We start from the raw sequence: 18,773 nt of genomic DNA, 5'->3' as shown, positions 1-18,773 counted from the left end.
AGAAAATAATGGTCCACTGTGTCAGAGATTCGCATAACACAGCAAGGGCAAAACCCAAAACGCTCCGTGCGCGACTGGCATATTTTAGACCCTCCAGTCATTAAGTCCTCGGCACGGAACTACACCTTGACTTAGGGTCTCCTACTTTCAGTCGCCTCCTACGACATGGGAGCAGGACTCCAGTGGCTCAATTCTAGGCCGGATACCACACAGCCTCTGGGCAGGTTCATCTGTACACATCGAAATTTGATAATCGAAACTCAACAAAACTTCACCGAACTACCATCAGCCGAGAGTCTCAGCAAACCCCCAGCCAACAAAAATTCGGCAAAATTAAGCGGATGATCGGTAAAAAAAAACTTCGGTGCGTAGAGTGAACGTTCCGCTGCGTAATGCAGTGTACTGGGGAGTTCGCCCAACTCTTCCCAGGCTCCGTTCGCCATTGAGAATATTTTAAACCCCCTCAACAATTTTACCCATAGCACGGGTCGCATGACACTATGGAATTTGGGTTCCCTGTTTGGTGGATTTTTACCTCTGGAACAGGTAGTCCGTAGTGTAATTCTTAGCCGGTTGAAACAAGCACTACCGACACTACACGACTTATCTAGGCTGTTCGGTGAAAGAAGCTGACATTGAAGAACAGCTTCCATATTTAGATGGGCGAACAGCCGCAGAAGGAAGGAAGGAAGGAAGGATAACGGGAGGAGAGGGATTTGGGCTAAGCGCTTATTTAAAGGCGGCGCTGGCTCGCCTTGTCAGGGCTGCTTTAGGGCATGTGGTATTTAGGCCTAGAACGTATAGGGCCCACTACCTCGTCCTACCACACCCGCAGTCAGCCCCCGCTGCTGGTTCGGGTCGCGAATCACAACTAGTTGCTATCGCGATTAAGCATTATCCACCGCCCGCCCGGTTGCTTGCAGCTCAGCTTCCCACGTAGCGTTCCTCCACCACCACGGGGCCCGTGGGACTTGCTGTGCGGTTATTTTTCCCAACAAGGGTTGCTGACCTTTCTCAATCACATAGAAGGAGGCACTGGTTTTCAGTAGTTTTCCTCCGTCGTTTATTTCCAGTTCTGCGTCAAAAACCGTAACTAGTTTTAGGGGAACCGGACCATATGCCAAAAACTGTTTACCATGATCGAATCTTTGGTTCCGTATTTGTACATCTTGCAGCTTCATGATCTCCCATGTCGTGTCATCGATTAGATTATGCTTGGATCCCGAATCGATGAGCATGGTAATGTCAACTCCCCCTATACAACACGTTATCAAATCATCAGACTCTCCCACATTATATACCGGAAATTCTTCACAATTTGGTTCTTCATCATCATCGATTCTATAAACCGGTCGAAACGAGGGACGGGAATATTTTGTGGGACGAGAAGGACCTTGATTGTTGACGATAAGCGCTTTCCGTTTTCGATCGAATGTTCCCTAATAAATGTTCAAGAATATGAAAACATATATAACCTCAACCAATTAAACAAAATTGCTTACCGTGCTGGACGAGTTCTTAGTTTTGCAAACAGATTGGAAATGACCAACATTTCTGCAGCGAAGACACATCTTGTTTAAAGCCGGACAATGGTCTGCTTCACGATGTCTACTATACCCGCAACGCAAGCACCGTGGATTCGTTCCGAACTTAATTGTGGAGTTTTCGTAAAGTCGATTGACACTGCTATCGATTTGCTCGTAAGGGCGATTGCTTGAACATCCATTTGATTTTGGGTTCATCTTCGATGACTGATATCTTACCGATTGATATGCATTAATTATTTTTATTGCTTCATCGAGGGTTAGATGTTCTTTTTCAAGTAGTTTTTGGCGTAGGTCTTCGGATGCATATTGAATTATTTTATCAATCACCGCAATATGTCTGTTCTCGGTTTCCGTTCTACCGAAAGAACATTTTTCGGCCCTGTGTTGTACCCTGAGAGTAAATTTTTCGATGGATTCACTTTCACTGGGTGTCATTGACCAAAAAAGAAATCGTTCGAAGCTATCGTGGTGCTTCGGTGAGCAATATTCTGACAATTTATTTTTCGTGGAAAGATATGGATCGATCATCGGATCCTCTTCTTCATCGCAACCAGGGATCCCATAAAAAGCACTTTGTAATTCTAGGTCACCCATAGCAAGCAATTGCATTTTGCGAGTAGGGCCATCCATAATATTCGAAGCTGCCATTACGGTTTCAAACCATCGAATCCACGAACCCCACGCATTGCGTATTTCTGATTGTGGCAGATGTTTATATTTGAAATGGGGAAGGTTGTACGAAGCCGGGCTGAATAATGATAAATGCTGTTGGATTATAGACGCGTTAGTACCATTCGCGGTATCTCTCTCTGTTTGGTTGAGGTCGTCCATGTTGACGGTAACTGTTAAAATTTGTATAAACATGTACTTCATTATCTTGCATTTTTGTTTCAAGAAATAAATCGTGTCACATGGCAGAATCTTACAAAACAAATTGATCACAGAATTTCATTCTAACAATCTATTTCTGTCTGCAACATCCAAGAGCGGTAAAACATGTATATTACCTCACGAGATTCCATATTAGAATCACACATGAATCTCGGTAATGTTTACTTCAATTAGATCTTTCAAAAATGCACGCTGTTTTTCGCATCATCCAAGAGCACACTCTTCATCAATTACCATACACATCATCCAAGAGCGCTAAACATTTTCATTTCGATTTACGCAACGTCAAAATATTCTTATAAGAATTTCCCAAACGTAACTTCAACTCACTTGAGTTGCAACTACCTCTTTTTTTGTACAGCACATTTCATCTCGTTTTTATTTCACACGGTTCGGGTGGTTTCAGTATCATTTGACACGAATACAAACTTGATCACCGTTATGCGATAATGAACATTTGGCACAACATACCCATGGCTTTTCTTCTCACTCTCCCGGTTGAAGTTGGATCAGCCCACAAACACATACGTAGTCTGTTTTGTCCCTACATAGTGCTCATTTTCTTATTTCAGTTTATTTTTCTTAATTCTACATACCTTGGACGTGCGGGCTGATATTTTCTAACATTACTCTCTCGCTTGTGAAATATCCATATCCAGCATAACAGATCCCCCACCACCAACTGGCGGCGCTTTCGCTTCAACACACTGTCCACTATTTATCTTCACTCACACCATGTACATTGGCTAATGTTAGAAATATTCCGCAACACAGGAGGCACACCACAGCCACTAAGACAGAGTTGCTCCATTTCATACACGAACATCATCACGTAGTCGGCGTCCTATACATTCATCGAAGCACCAGAAGAGCGGATCTCTGTTTGAATATCACACCATTTCTCCGACTCAATACATCTACACTACGATCACTGCTGAAGCGAAGGCCATTCGCTTCTATTTCAACATGGCCGAAACGGCGTCATTTGATTTTGGAATCAATTCAACAATTTCCTTCACTTTGTGAACAATTCTGCCAACTATGCGCACCTCTCTTTTCCTTTTTATAAGCTATGCATTATTATTATTCTACGGCCCAATTTTTTTTTTATTTTAACAGTGGATAACACTTATCCACTCTTTTTATAGTATTACCTGATTATTCTCCGCCTTATGAGATGAGGTAAATCACGCAATAAAATTCGATACCTCCTATAGAAAAAAAATATTTTCGACACTGCACTATATCGGATTGATCATCCTCGTCGCCATCTTGTGGTAACTAACCTCGGATGCTACTGAGCGACACGCACAACGCACTATGCACGATGACGAACCGAGTAAGACTGACTGTCGCCTCTCTTAAGAGTATAGGGTGAACCCTCTCGAGCTTCACGCATACATTCATAGACGCTCTATAAGCACAGTATCACACTATCCCAACCGTGTCAATCTCTTTCATGCTTCTGATTCAACTGTATTCTTCGACACATCCATGAAAGACGAGATTCGTGGAATCCCGGATCACATACGTCCGCAAGTGATCCCAAGCATCTTTCATAGTAAATTTCGAGAAGTCGACCGCAACAAGATGTTTTACACCGACGGGTCAAGCCTCGACGGCTCCACTGGCTTCGGTATATTCAATCAAAACCTCACCGCCTCATTCAAACTCAATGATCCTGCTTCAGTTTACGTCGCAGAACTTGCTGCTATTCAGTATACCCTTGGGATCATTGATGCTTTGCCCATCGATCATTACTTTATTGTCTCGGATAGCCTCAGCTCAACCGAGGCTCTCCGTTCAATGAAACCTAGAAAGCACATTCCATATTGTCTGGGGAAAATCTGGGAGTGCCTGCGTAAGATCGTACAAGATTACCTTAGTTTGGGTTCCCTCGTATTGCTCCATTCCAGGTAATGAAGAAGCGGACTCTTTAGCTAAGGCGGGCGCTTTACAAGGCAACATATATGAAAGACCAATTAGCTTCAGCGAATTTTTCAGTATTACTCATCAGAGAACCCTCGAAAGTTTGCAAACTTCATGGAGCAATGGTGAACTGGGAAGGTGGCTACATTCGATAATCCCTAAGGTATCGACGAAACCTTGGTTCAGGGGGATGGATGTGGGTCGGGATTTCATTCGCGTGATGTCTCGGCTTATGTCCAATCACTACACGCTGGACGCACATCTCCGGCGTATTGGGCTCGTGGATAGCGGTATCTGCGCTTGTGGCAGCGGTTATCACGAAATCGAACATGTTGTCTGGCCATGCGCCGAGTACTGTTCTGCCAGATCTCAACTATTCGATTCCCTTCGGGCCCGAGGAAGATCACCCAATGTCCCGGTTCGAGATATACTGGCAAGCCGTTATCTCGTCTATATGTCCCTTTTATACACCTTTTTAAATACCATCAATATCCAGATTTAACTTACCCCGTCGTTTCTCATTTGTATCATTCCCAGAAGTGCCCTCTTCCGCCTACCGTACCCCAACGATGGTTTGATACGACTCCAAGACGAGACAAAACATCTGTCGAATGACCTAACAACACGAGATCTACAGTACAACATCACACGCGCAACGCGGTGTGTTTCCGATCCGTATCTGAGCCGTACTACGAAATCGTCTGGAGGAACCCCTGCCGACTCGAGGAAAACCGCCCGGCGTCCCAATACTTGATGCATCCGTTCGAATCTGTAATCCTGGCCGTTGATTCCTGATGACGGAAACTGAAAGTTTATATCCCCCCCCCCCCATTCATCCTTGTCCACCCTCTCTTCCATGTCTCTGATACACAGATGTATGACTTCACCCCCTTCTCCCCTTCAATATCTTCCCAAAACTTATGTGCCCCCTATCTTCTAGTTTTAGTTGATCAATATTTAATCTCGTTAAGAAATGCACAACAGTACCACTACTTTAAAATAGCCCTAATTCATTCCCCTTAATCTTGAACCACTCTCTCTAGTTATTTCTAGTTAATAAGCTTGTAAAATGTTCCGCTTAGTTAATAATTAATTTCTCCTACAATCTCCCTTCTAAAAATCATAAAGTGAATTACTATACAAAGAACACACAAAATGACCCGTCCCCCAAATCTTACGAATATTATATTATACCCTCTTTTATATGCATAAGTTAGCTGTAAAGTTTTTTTTTAGTTTCATTATATAAAACAAAATAATATTGAAATGTGTAACCCCCTAGTTTTAAGAAATTCAAAATGTAAAACAATGAAAAAATGGCACCTTTAAGCTAACGCATACGTGCCTTATCAAATAAACAAATTGAAAAAAAAAATATTCCCATAGGTTGCTATTGAATTTCATTTTAAACCGACATCTTGTTTCGGATTACGAGTTGAAGAGTATGGTTACAAAACAAAATTTGTTGATTTGTCCACATCGGTTTCTCGGAATTTTCTGAACCGATTTTGACAAACTTAATTTTAAATGAAAGGTCCATCAGCTGCTGTTGAATTTTGTGTGGGTCCGAGTTGGTAATTACAGGGTGATACGTACGATCACGCAGTAAATCCCGATTCTAACGAATTCTGCGATGAATGTAAAAAGGTGAATTTTTCCAAAATGTAAACACAACTGTTGAATTTGTAGATATAGATCCCCAACAGTCATTCAAAGTCTCTTTGGCCACACTGGCCACCATCGACGGATCCTGAAGTATCCAAATTCAGTATAACGGTTATATTGGTTTCTCGGAAATGGCTAGACCGATTTGATCAACTTAGTCTCAAATGAAATGTGTTGCGTCCCCCGGAAACTGATATTAAATTCCATCTCCATCCGACTTCCGGCTCCGGAGTTACGGGTTGTGGAGTGCGATCACATAGAAAACTCCGATTCAAACCGATAACGCGATGAATGCAAAAAGGTGCTCTTATATATACTTACTAAGTCTAATAAGAATGAAATACGTTTCCATAATGTTATATTGTACGAACCAGCTATTAAATCATAGTTTGGAGAAATGAGAAAGGCACAATTCCACCTCTAGGTGGATTAAAACAGGTTTTTTTTTATTTCGTTCGTTTTATTGATTTTCTATAATTTATTCAGTTTATTCGAGATTTTATTCGTGCAGGACTAGAAACTGTTTTCATCCCACTTCTAGTTGGGCGCCCACTTCGCACGAGTTTTGCAAACTAATGTGTAAGAAATGTCTCATCTCACTGCTAGGTGGCTTAAATCGGGTTTTTTTGGTTAAAATTCAAAAATGATAAAAATGGACTTTTTGGTCATTGTGTTGATTGTTATATACTAAGTTACCATAAAAAAATTAAATAAATAATACTCAATGCAATATACAACAGTAACAACTTTTTTCGGTATATTTCACAGAATTAAAATACTGTTAATACGGCGAAACTGTCAAAATCGATATATTTTCAAGTGACTTGTGCGATTGCTTCCGGTTGAAATTTTAAATTAAGAAACAGGTTAATTTTCTTCTTTTTGCTTATATTTTTATAATCTGGTTAGGGGATTATCGCACGAAAAACTTGTTTTATGACTCATTATAACATAAGATTATCGATTTTGAAAAAATAGTCACTTTCGGCCACCGATTTCAAATTTGTCGAAACTAAACTACGTTGTCAAATGGCCTTCAATTTTGTTCTGAAGTACACTTGTGAAATCTATTAAATGTTATTTAACACGTTGTAGCTCGACGAATAGAAAAAAAATCTTCTAGGATCATATTCCGGATTTAACGGAAATGGCAGTCAAATGACCTACAACATAGTATGAAAGTTTTCAAGTATCTTGTGAATAACATAACATGTTTTGACACGTCACAAGACAAGAATAGTTACTTGAACCAAAATACCTTCTGGAACCATATCCCAGATTAACGGTACCGGCCAACGTGGGTAAATGGCCAGTCATTGAAATCTGAAGGTCTGAAGACCAATAGATGTTATTTGACATGTCTTATGATAGGATTTGAGATTTGAGAAATATACTGTGGGTCAAAATCCGGATTCTCCGGGAAACCGTTCAAGTGTTCCCGTAGCATCAAAATAGTTTGATTTGGTCTTAGAAAAGCATAACATTTAATTATTTACCACATACACTGACTCTGTCACCTCTAGAGTGATTTTTTCATTGCATCAAAAGAGCTTTGATTGTTGGTCACATTTGACCAGTTCAAGCCCACAAGCGCCTTGACATTTTGTCGCGGCGTTTGCAAGATTGCTTCGCTTGGACAGCTCAGTGCAAGTCTTTAGTGAATATTCGCAAGCAACAAAAAATCGACACACCAATCGCATCGTGTGAAACAGGCTTCAATCGGAATAGAATAATATCCGAGTTGATCCCGACAAAGCTGGGAGCTAAATGGCGCAATGAAGCGGGTATCGGTGTCGGGAGAAATTCTTCCGTCGGGGAACTATCGGTTGGAGTATGCTTCGAGATAGAGCAGAACAAAGAGGTGCGACGAAAGCACAACGAACTCTTCCACGAAGCAGAACAACCTTGCGGTAGTTCCGTGGGGAAGAAAAGCGTAAAGAGTAAGGAGTTTTTTTTAGTGGTTAGGTACGAACGTGAGTCATGAGCTCCACACAATTCAATATACTACAGGCCAGACTTTTGAAGCTCTTTAAACCTTACTATAAAACACACATACAGACATTTTCCGATCTCGACGAACTGAGTCGAATGGTCTAAGAGAATCGGCCCTGCGGACCTCGTTTGACAAGTCAAAATTCCGACCGATTGCATAACATTTCTCTATGAGAAAGGCAAAATGATAAAAAGGCTCCCTTTATTATCTTGACCTTAATATTCTAGACTCACAACGAGTAAAGTGAATGTGCATCATTTACCTGAAATAGGTGCTTAGAGTGCGTTTAAGGAACCCATCGGCCGTTGACACAATTGACTCAGATGTATCGTAAACACTTTTTTTACGAGATGATCGGCGACTTTTGTGCCATCCCCATTGTTCCAGAATTTTCAATTCACTTCCACGACGGCGACCTTTAACTTCCAAATCAATAATCGGTTCTGAAATGAAAAATGATGCGTTTTTAAAAAAACTAATGTTATGCTAGCTACACACATAGAAAAAATTCTCGTAAAACGAAGCAAAAACTACATTTAAATCAATAACTTTCAAAAAAACCTCATCGGAACATCATCACTTGTACCATTTTTGTAAGAAAAAATCTGAGAATTTAAATCATATATGAATTGTACTCAATCTCTACGTATCGCTCGATCGAGATACAAGTGTTTTGTTTCCAGTCCGTGCGACAAAGAATAGTGCTAATTCGCGTTCAAGGTTATCTTGGGTAGAGAATGCCTCTCGAGGTTTTGGACTTTTATCTTCTCTTACGTCCTCTTGCACAAGGGTCATCTGCCTGTGCGTCTGTTTGTATCGCGGGTCATGAATTGCACTAAGTGTAAACAATTGGGTCACACAGCCACCCATTGTAGCAATAAGGCCCGGAAAATGCGGTAAGAATCATGTGGATGATTCGTACAGTAAGAATGCTGAGACGTGTTCTTACTGTGCAGAGAATCTGCATAATATCTCGGCATGTCCCGTACGGCATGTACGCGGGGTAATACTAAAACGTTTCCTTGCGGGACGATCCGAACGTTCTCTCGCAGAAATGCTGAAGAAAGCTACGCCACCATCCTCAACAAACATCTATGCTTACTTACCTCCTGACGAGGGCGAGGCTGATGACTGAAGAGGGAACATCTACTAGGGTGCCTAGAAGTTATAGGAAGAGGAGGAACATTTCCTCTCCTAAAGTTCCTTGTAAAGGCCAGAAGGTATCCTCTGACGGGGCTCCGAAAGTCACATCTATTGGAAGTGTTGCAACCAAACCGAAGCAAGTAGCTCCTGGTCTCGGCGAATTAAGCTCAGCGAAGGAGTTCCCAGCACTTCTAAGAACATAAAAAATCCTAAACAACATGTTTCAGTTCGAGAATAATCACAGAACTGGAATTATCAAACTCTCGGTTATAGTGGACTGGATAATAAAAACTTTCATTATAACTGATTCTATTAAAAATCTTATGTAAGGTTTTCTCCCTACAGTAAGAACATTTTTGAAGCAGTTGACTGCTAAATTGCCCCTCCTTTCAGCGATTGTATCCTTCGATGGCTAACTCATCGAATGAGGTCACGGATTTGATAACTGTTCTACCATGAAATTGCAGAAGTATCATCCCGAAAATCGATTCCTTCACAATTTTAATAAATAGTTTGAGTTGTGATATGCATTTGCATTATGTGAAACTGTAAGACACCCCCTATGGAGGAGTGCTTTTGGGGATCAAAAAGTGCTATTCCTACTACATAATTAACCTTCCCTCGATAACAGGTATTGAAGTTGTCGCTTGTCAAGTAACAACCAAAGGCAAAGATCTTTGCATAGCTTTCATCTATCCCCCCCCCCCCAACACCGCGATTGGCATCGCCGGCTACATGACATCATAGAATCCCTGCCTGCACCGCGACTAATTTTAGGAGCCTTTAACTCTCACGGTACGGAATGGGGTTGATAACCGTTCTTCTTAAATTCACAATATTTACGACAACTTCAATATAACAATTCTCAACACGGGTGAAATGACACGGATTCTTCCCCCGCCAGCGCGCCTAAGCGCATTAGATTTATCCCTTTGCTCGACATCGCTAGTTAGATTGAGCGTGGAAGGTAATCCCTGATCTCCACGGTAGCGACCATCTGCCGATCGCAGTCCCGATCAATAACGGCTCAAAGCCATTGGAAACAATCAATATTTCACACCATATTTCACACGAAATATCCATTGGAAGAGCTAACCAGTATCCAGCACGAACATACAAAAACGTTCTCCCAATCCCTAGTGGGATAAAGCGTGCTCAGACGTGTACGCGGAAAAGGCCGCCGCGTATAAAACCTTCCGGAACGACGAGTTACCCGCTAGTTATCGACAGTACGCGACGTTAGACAAGCGAATGAAGAGTTTGGTGAAAACCAAAAACCGGTTATTGGAGCCAGTTCGCCGACGGATTAACGAGAGAAACATCGATGAGCACTCTTTGGGGAACAGCCCGACGTATGCGAAACCGAAACAGTACTAATGAGAGCGCGGAATATTCAAACCGTTGGATATTCGATTTCGCCAAGAAGGTTTGTCCGGATTCCGCCCCGGCACAGAAGATCTACCGCGCCGCGTCCCCTCACTATAACGCGAACGAATCACCTTTTTCTTTTTTTTGTGGAGTTCTCACTTGCTCTCTTGTCGTGTAACAATAAAGCTCCAGGGCCAGACAGAATCAAATTCAACTTGTTGAAGAATCTGCCAGACTCTGCCAAGAGACACTTGTTGAACTTATTTAATAAGTATCTTGAAGCTAACATTGTCCCACACGATTGAAGGAAAGTGAAGGTCATCGCCATCCAAAAACCAGGGAAACCAGCCTCCGACCACAGCTCGTATCGACCGATTTCAATGCTATCCTGTATCCGGAAGTTGTTCGAGAAAATGATCTTGTTTCGCCTCGACAATTGGGTCGAAGCAACTGGCTTACTGTCAGATAGACAATTTGACTTTCGCAAAGGTAAAGGGACGAACGATTGTCTTGCGTTGCTCTCAACCTAAATTCAAATGGCCTATGCTAGTACAGAGCAGATGGCATCAGTGTTCCTAGATATTAAGGGGGCTTTTGATTCAGTTTCCATCAACATTCTTACGGAGAAACTGCACCAGCATGGTCTTTCAGCGACCTTAAACAACTTTTTACTAAACTTGTTGTAGGAGAAGCACATGCATTTTTAGCATGGTGACTTATCGACATCACGATTTAGCTACAGGGGCTTTCCACAGGGCTCATGTCTAAGCCCCCTATTATACAATTTCTATGTCAACGACATTGATAAATGTCTTGACAATTCCTTGCAGACGATTGTGTGGTTTCTATAATGGGACCCAAAGCTGTCGATCTACAAGGACCATTACAGAATATCTTGGACAATTTGCTTGGGCTATTAAGCTGGGTATCGAATTCTCCACGGAGAAAACTGAGCTAGTTGTATTTTCTAGAAACTACAGCTTTTATTAATGGCCCAAGTAGCAAATCGCAACTAGTTTTAATCGTCTAAGTACACTCAGGTTTTTTTACGCGGGGGATACAGGCCGCGTAAATGAAAACCGCGTAAATAAAAACCGCGTAAATTTCAAAATCCGCGTAAATGAAAACCGCGTAAATTTCAAAATCCGCGTAAATGAAAACCGCGTAAATTTCAAAATCCGCGTAAATCATAACCGCGTAAATTTCAAAATCCGCGTAAATGAAGACCACTTAAATTTAAGAATCCGCGATAAAGGGAACCTCGTTGATGGATACCGCGTAAATTCCAAAATCCGCGTAAATTAAAACCGCGTAAATTTCAAAAACCGCGTAAATGAAAACCGCGTAAATTTCAAAATCCGCGTAAATGAAAACCACATAAATTTCAAAATCCGCGTAGAAAAAACCGCGAAAAAAAACCGCGTAAAAAAAACTTGAGTGTATGTTGCAACGAGAGAACAATACAGTTATTTTTGTTGTACTGGTTGAACATAGATAACATCAAGGTTATTTAATAACATCTTCTGTCACCAAATAGTCATTTATGTTGCAAGATGTTCATTAATGTTCCGAACTGGTTGCTGATGCTGCAGAGTTTGTAGAAATTTAGTTGTGGTTTTGATTTTGTTGTATGTATTTTAACAATTGCACAGTTGTCAAACACCAAAATTCTTACTGAAAATGTTTGAGTTTACAAAGTCGTATTCGTGTTATACGTATGTATTCGTCACATATCATCATTACGCCTTTCAGCACAAACTCACATGTATTAATAAAATGCTTTCACAACATTGAATTCACTAGTTCACAACTAATGCTTAGCAAAATAAAAAGTTATATTTTGTTGGCATTACATTGCGAAAATTCACCGATGACACTTTATGCGCTCCGCTTGATATTATAGAGGCATTGAACTGTACGGTGGCGCCAACTATAACATATTCGGTGTATCGGGAAAATATAAACAAATGGCATGTATGTTATTGCTGTTTTAAAACTAATTGATTAAATTCCTTCCACACTGATTATATATTTGATATATTTGAAAACAATTTCGGTAGAACAAAAAAGATAGTAGATAGATCGGAATGAGTAGTATGAATTTGAGATATATCGCTTACTTGGAGTACCTTCCGAATACAATAGAAAAGTTAACGTGATCTCAGGAGTACTCCTATTTAGCAAATTCCTTGTTTAATATGTGAAGCGTCTAAAAATACTAGCCCATGATATGCAAATTTTCAAAATAGATATTTTTGTATTTTTTTGCTGAATGACATTTTGTCTAAAAATTCAAAAATTTCCTTGAGAATTCCACCCGAAAAGGAACCGTTTACAAAGCAGGTAGACTAAATTCCGGCATTTTAGGCCCACTCCCCACTCGTAGATACAAGTAGGCTTTTCCTAATAAAAAGACTTTAAAAATGCTCTACTACCACATTTTTAATGGGTATTTTGCAGCATTTATTTGACAATTGGGATTCTTTTCCAACTGAATTGATATAGAATTCTTAACATTTTTAATTGCTGCAGCCTTCATGAAAGAATCTACGCTTGAATTACGTTTTGATATTTTATATAAAAAATTACTTTATTACGAGGCTAATTTTAGTTAAATGGGTCTGAAAAACAACCAAAACTGTATTGACGGTATGATAAGCATCTTGAAGAGATCCTAGAAACTCTAGTAGGCAATCCATTAGACGTTTGTTTGACAATTCAGCGGTGGGTTCTGTCAACAAGTCTGCTCCTGTGAACAGAAAAACTCGTCCGACAAACAACTTTGTTAGTCCGATTCGTTTGATGTTGGATCGAATCAACGATATTGTCGGACGTCGCACTCCTCGGAGTAACGTCAGAATAAGTAAACAAGAAATAATCAGCTGGTCAGAAACGTCCCTTGGATTGCCTAATTGCATCCTGCAAAGTGACTGTGTTTTTTTCTTCAAAAATGGCATTGAGAACTGCTTCACAGTGTTCCTAAAACCGTTATTAACAAAAAATGACCATAAATTTGGCATACGGCATTCGAAAGATACAGTATCCAAGCATCTTCTCAGTGAATTTCAAAATGATCCATCGAGAGATTCGAGAGATATGGTGATTTGAAGTTTTATGATACGTTTCATAAGGCTACCAGCAAATACCCACGGGTTTGGCCCTATCTTTATGAACAAAAAATATTTGTCTACTTATTTGGTACTTCGCATTCGAAAGATATAGTAATCAAATATATCCCCTGCAAGTTTGAAAATATTTCATTGACGGAATCTAAAGTTACAGCGGTTTGGATGTGGTATGCGGTCATAGATGGGTTTTCTACCAGACTTCAAGCGTGAATCCATGTTTGTGCATTGACTATTTAGATCGTTTATACGTGTCGCGGTTTTTAAAGGAAAACCTTACCATTTAATTACATAAATATAATATTCAAAAGGTGTTATTTATATGGTTCACTGAAAAAATATGAAAATAGGGTTGTCTACCGAACATTAAATATTATGTGTAAATTAAAAAATGGATAAAACTTGGAATGTTTACTTCAAAAAGCCATATCTCAATGGTTTGTTGACCGATTCTAACTATTTTTTCATTATTGAACAGGTAGACGTTTCATCGTCAATTTTCATTAAGAAGAATATAAAATAGAGTTGTCTACATCAATAAATAGACAATACAATTGATCTCAACTATATATATTATCATTATTTAGTGTATATTTTTGTATTAAAAATAGCGGCCTATCCATTTTTATATACTAGTTGATTGCAATTTCTGTATACTACGAATTGTGGATATATGAAATTTTAAAACTAACACAGTCGTGATTCGCTGGTCGCTCAATTTTTAACAGTCAGTTTTTTTTAGTTGGACCTCCTCTAGTTGGTTCATTGTCGGACTAAAAACATCTGAATGTCAATTTCTCATGTTAAATTCAATTCGACAATAAAACTGACAATAGTTAGACTTAGAGATATGAGTAGATGAACTTGTACTAATAGCATCCCCTTTGTCCAGTTTAAATATCAGTCAACCCAACCAGCGAATCACGATTGTACAAAATTTCCAACAAAAACCGTATCATAACAAAAATTGATCTGAGTCAGCAAATACCTTCATATTTTTTAATTTATGTATTAACCTTTTTTATTAACGACTTATAGTGAGTCAATCTTTTTCCTTTTTTATATTGTAACGACATATAATTAGCAAGGGACTGGAAGGTGAAGTATTTTTTCAAATATTAAGAGCCATAGTACTCAAGGGAGAGCAAGGATTTGAAGTAAGAAAGTTTAGAAAAGCGTGGAGTAGGGTCAATGAACAAGCTTAGAGTTTCCCGGTTACTTAGCTTTTTGTCTTCTGCAGCGCAGTAGTCAGGATCTTTTGGCATTAAATGCGAATCACCTGAGTCTGCGGCATGTCCGGACAAGCATGAAGTCAATTTAATGACCTATGCTGTCGGAGCCGACATGTATTATGTATTAAATTTATAGTTTTATTTTTCCATAATTTGTAGTTTGCGTTCGTTGCATTCAACTAATGTATAGAAATTGTAGGTCGTCGTTTTGAATACAAAACTATTCACTAAATAATAATACATATAGTTGAGATCAATTATATTGTCTATTTATTGATGTAGACAACTCTATTTTATATTCTTAATGAAAATTAACGATGAAACGTCTACCTGTTCAATAATGAAAAAATAGTTAGAATTGGTCAACAAACCATTGAGATATGGCCTTTTGAAGTAAACATTCCAACTTTTATCCATTTTTTTAATTTACACATAATATTTAATGTTTGGTAGACAACCCTATTTTCATATTTTTTCAGCGCGCCATATAAGTAACACCTTTTGTACATTATATTTATGTAATTAAATGATAAGATTTTCCTTTAAAAACCGCGACACGTATAAACGATCTAAATAGTCAATGGACAAACATCGATTCACGCTTGAAGTCTGGTAGAAAACCCATCTATGACCGTATACCACATCCAAACCGTTGTAACTTTAACCAAGTACCAAATAAGTAGACATATATTTTTTGTTTATAAAGATAGGACCAAACCCGTGGGTATTTGCTGGTAGCCTTATGAAACGTATCATAAAACTTCAAATCACCATATCTCTCGAATCTCTCGATGGATCATTTTGAAATTCACTGAGAAGATGCTTGGATACTGTATCTTTCGAATGCCGTATGCCAAATTTATGGTCATTTTTTGTTAATAACGGTTTTAGGAACACCGTGGTTTGTTTTCACATGTTACCGCAAAAGATTTGGAACACCTTAAAGTTTCAACAAGTTGGATTAATAAATTGCAATTAACGATTTATTGAAACCAAGTTCGAAAGATGAATCATATCAATATAGAGTAATGTCGATAGACTTCTTGCTCTTGCGCTGCAGTTCCATTCAAATTTTTGAGGTTATGTAAGTCTCTCATCTACGTCGACAAACCTGAAACAAATGATGAGCTAGATGCCATCATTGAACACGTTACTCACATTCTTCAATCGTTCTCGAGAAAATGACTAAAAGGTGAACTAGGAAAAGTTTGGTTCACCGGAATGTCATTTGTAATGATTCAGGTGATAATTAAAGCTGAAATAATAAAAAAAAATTATCAAATGCCAATTCAAATAATCCAAAATGAAAATAAAAACGCTAAGAGCACCCTTCTATCGATAAATTAATAAGGAGAAAAATATTACAGCAATCAAATACTCTCAGTTCCTATTTTTTGGAAAAATATCAAAGTTGGGAGTAAATTTATTTTTCAATTTGTCATCTCGTGGTTCACTAGCGGAACATATGTGTACCGCTGGTTACGTTATTTCCAATTTCAGTTCCTGTAACCATTGAGCCCTTTTTCCTATCCATTCATTTATTATAAGATGCACAAGTATAAATACATATGATTTACCGTTAATTTAAAATAGCTTCTATTTTAGTGAAAATTGTTTATTTTGATTACGTCTTGTAATAATATTTCCCTGTGCTTCTCATAGAAGTGTGTACCAATAGTTCAACTATTGGTATTAATGCTACTACTGCGGTAAAAGAAAGATTTCCTTTTAAAATTTCTCGTTACAATCATACATGTCACATGTTTACATTTTTCCGATACACCGAACATGTTATACTTGACGCCACCGTGCAGTTCGATGCCTGTATAATATGAAGTGTGGCGCATGAAGTGCGACTGTTGAATTTTTTTAACGTAATGGAAACAAAAATTCAACTTAATTATTATCTTGCTGGACTTTAGTTATGAATTGGTCAATTCATTGGTTGCTGAAACAAAAATTGCTACTTAGGGGGTCAAACTATCGCTCAGGTCTACACAGTAAAATATCTAGGGGTCTAGTTCGACTCGAAAGATACTTGGGGATGCCATATTAGGTATCTGAAAATGAAATGCCAACAAAGGATCAACTTTCTTCGTACAATAACCGAAACATGGTGGGGTGCCCAAACAGGAGACCTAATTAGGTTGCATCAAACAACGATACTGTCGGTAATGAAATACGGATGCTTCTACTTTCGCTCCGCCGCGAACATACATTTCATCAAACTCTAAAGAATTCAGTATCGTTGTTTGCGTATCGCCTTAGGGTGCATGCAGTCGACCCATACGATGAGTCTCGAAGTCCTGTCGGGCGTTCTCCTGCTGAAAAATCGATTTTGGGAACTCTCATATCGATTGCTTAAACGATGCGATATCTTGAACCCGGTGGTGATGGAAAATTTCGAAAAGCTTGTTGAGCTCAATTCTCAGACTTGTTTCATGTCCCTGTACTTCGATTACATGGCTCAGAATATTAATCCTTCTTCTTACAATCCTAACCATGTGCATTTCATAAATTCTTCTGAATCTACTGTTTTCCACGACAAATCCATGGAAGACTAGATTTGTGGAATTCCGGACCACATACGGCCACAAGTGGTTCCAAACATTTTTACATTTCTTAGAAAAGAAATATATAGAATTCGCTCAAACTTTCAAAAAAATTCCCGAGGCCCACAGGGCCGAGTCTTATATACCAATCGACTCAGCTCAACGATTTGGGACAATGTCTGTGTGTATGTAACGGACAAACTCTCATTCGTGTTTCTCAGCAATGGCTGAGCCGATCTGATCCAAACCAATTTTAAATGAAAGGTCTATCACCCAGACAGAACGCTATTAAATGGTTTTTGATTCTGATGTTTACTTTCCACGATATGAATGTTTGAAGGTGCAAAAATCGCGTTTGTTGCAGTTTTTTGAAATTTGCTGCCGAAATTGACGAGGTAACTAAACAATTTATATATTTTTAGAAAGCTTATAGGAATACCTAAAAGAACTATAGATTGTTGAAATCGGACTATTATCAAAAGAGATATTTAACATTAAATGCGGACGAAAGATTTTTATCATTTCACATAGCCAGAAATAAGACAAAAAACAATCAATGTATTATTAGCGCCAAAAATGATAATTTTAGGTCAATAGTATCTTTGGGGAATTTAAAGCATACATTATGAGATATTTTCATAAATTTGCTTGGTAGTGATTGTTTGAAATAATGCCTTCAGCAAATTTGTAGCTCTTTCTTTTGCGAATAACTTCACTGAAGACATCAAATACATATTTCGAATACTTTAAAAGTTTTGGCTTGTTGTTTGTGATTTACCCTTGTTTCCTATTTATTGTTCAATATAGTAATAATCTATTTAAATGAGCCAAATGTTATTTCGATAAAATGAATATAGTATTTCATTTTTCTATCTACAATCGCTAGAATAACCACCAAACAATTCCAAGTTGTCTAGATGGAACTTGATCACTTATCGGTGTAAAAATTTTCATTTGAGCGAACCTTCTGACTTATAACTATCGGATCGATTTGAAACATATCTCGGAAAATCAAAAGCGAAATGAATAACTCCAAGCAGTGGTGTAGCCAAGAGGATGCTTGGAGGTTTAAACAACACACCCCCACCCCACCCCAAAAAATGGATTGAAGTTAAAAATTTATTGATGCTGACTGATTTAATTCAATATTACAATAATTATCTGATCAGTACATTGATAACCTATTGTATGAAACATCATGAGGACCTTTGAAAAAATGTGGGAATGCGATCCTGATCTGTAACTGATCTATTGGTCTTGATCTCATAGTTGTCTAATACCATCAATATCAAATACTTGCCTAAAACATTCCAATAGAAACTCATTCC

The 18,773-nt window shown here is 38.7% G+C and overlaps 1 protein-coding gene across 1 annotated transcript in view; it reads right to left on the bottom strand.

Moving 5' to 3' along the window:
• Positions 1-18,773, bottom strand: part of LOC131680308 (calcineurin-binding protein cabin-1-like) — a 1,393,806-nt gene that overhangs the window by 859,648 nt on the left and 515,385 nt on the right. Inside the window, exon 5 of the mRNA XM_058961029.1 lies at positions 8,288-8,468. Within this exon, the coding sequence (XP_058817012.1) occupies positions 8,288-8,468 (181 nt within the window). The remainder of the gene's footprint in view (positions 1-8,287; positions 8,469-18,773) is intronic.

The sequence above is a fragment of the Topomyia yanbarensis genome, chromosome 2, assembly GCF_030247195.1.
Source record: "Topomyia yanbarensis strain Yona2022 chromosome 2, ASM3024719v1, whole genome shotgun sequence".
Classification (NCBI taxonomy): domain Eukaryota; kingdom Metazoa; phylum Arthropoda; class Insecta; order Diptera; family Culicidae; genus Topomyia; species Topomyia yanbarensis.
Note: the sequence above shows the minus strand (reverse complement) of the source record. Positions and strands in the feature narration are given on the sequence as shown.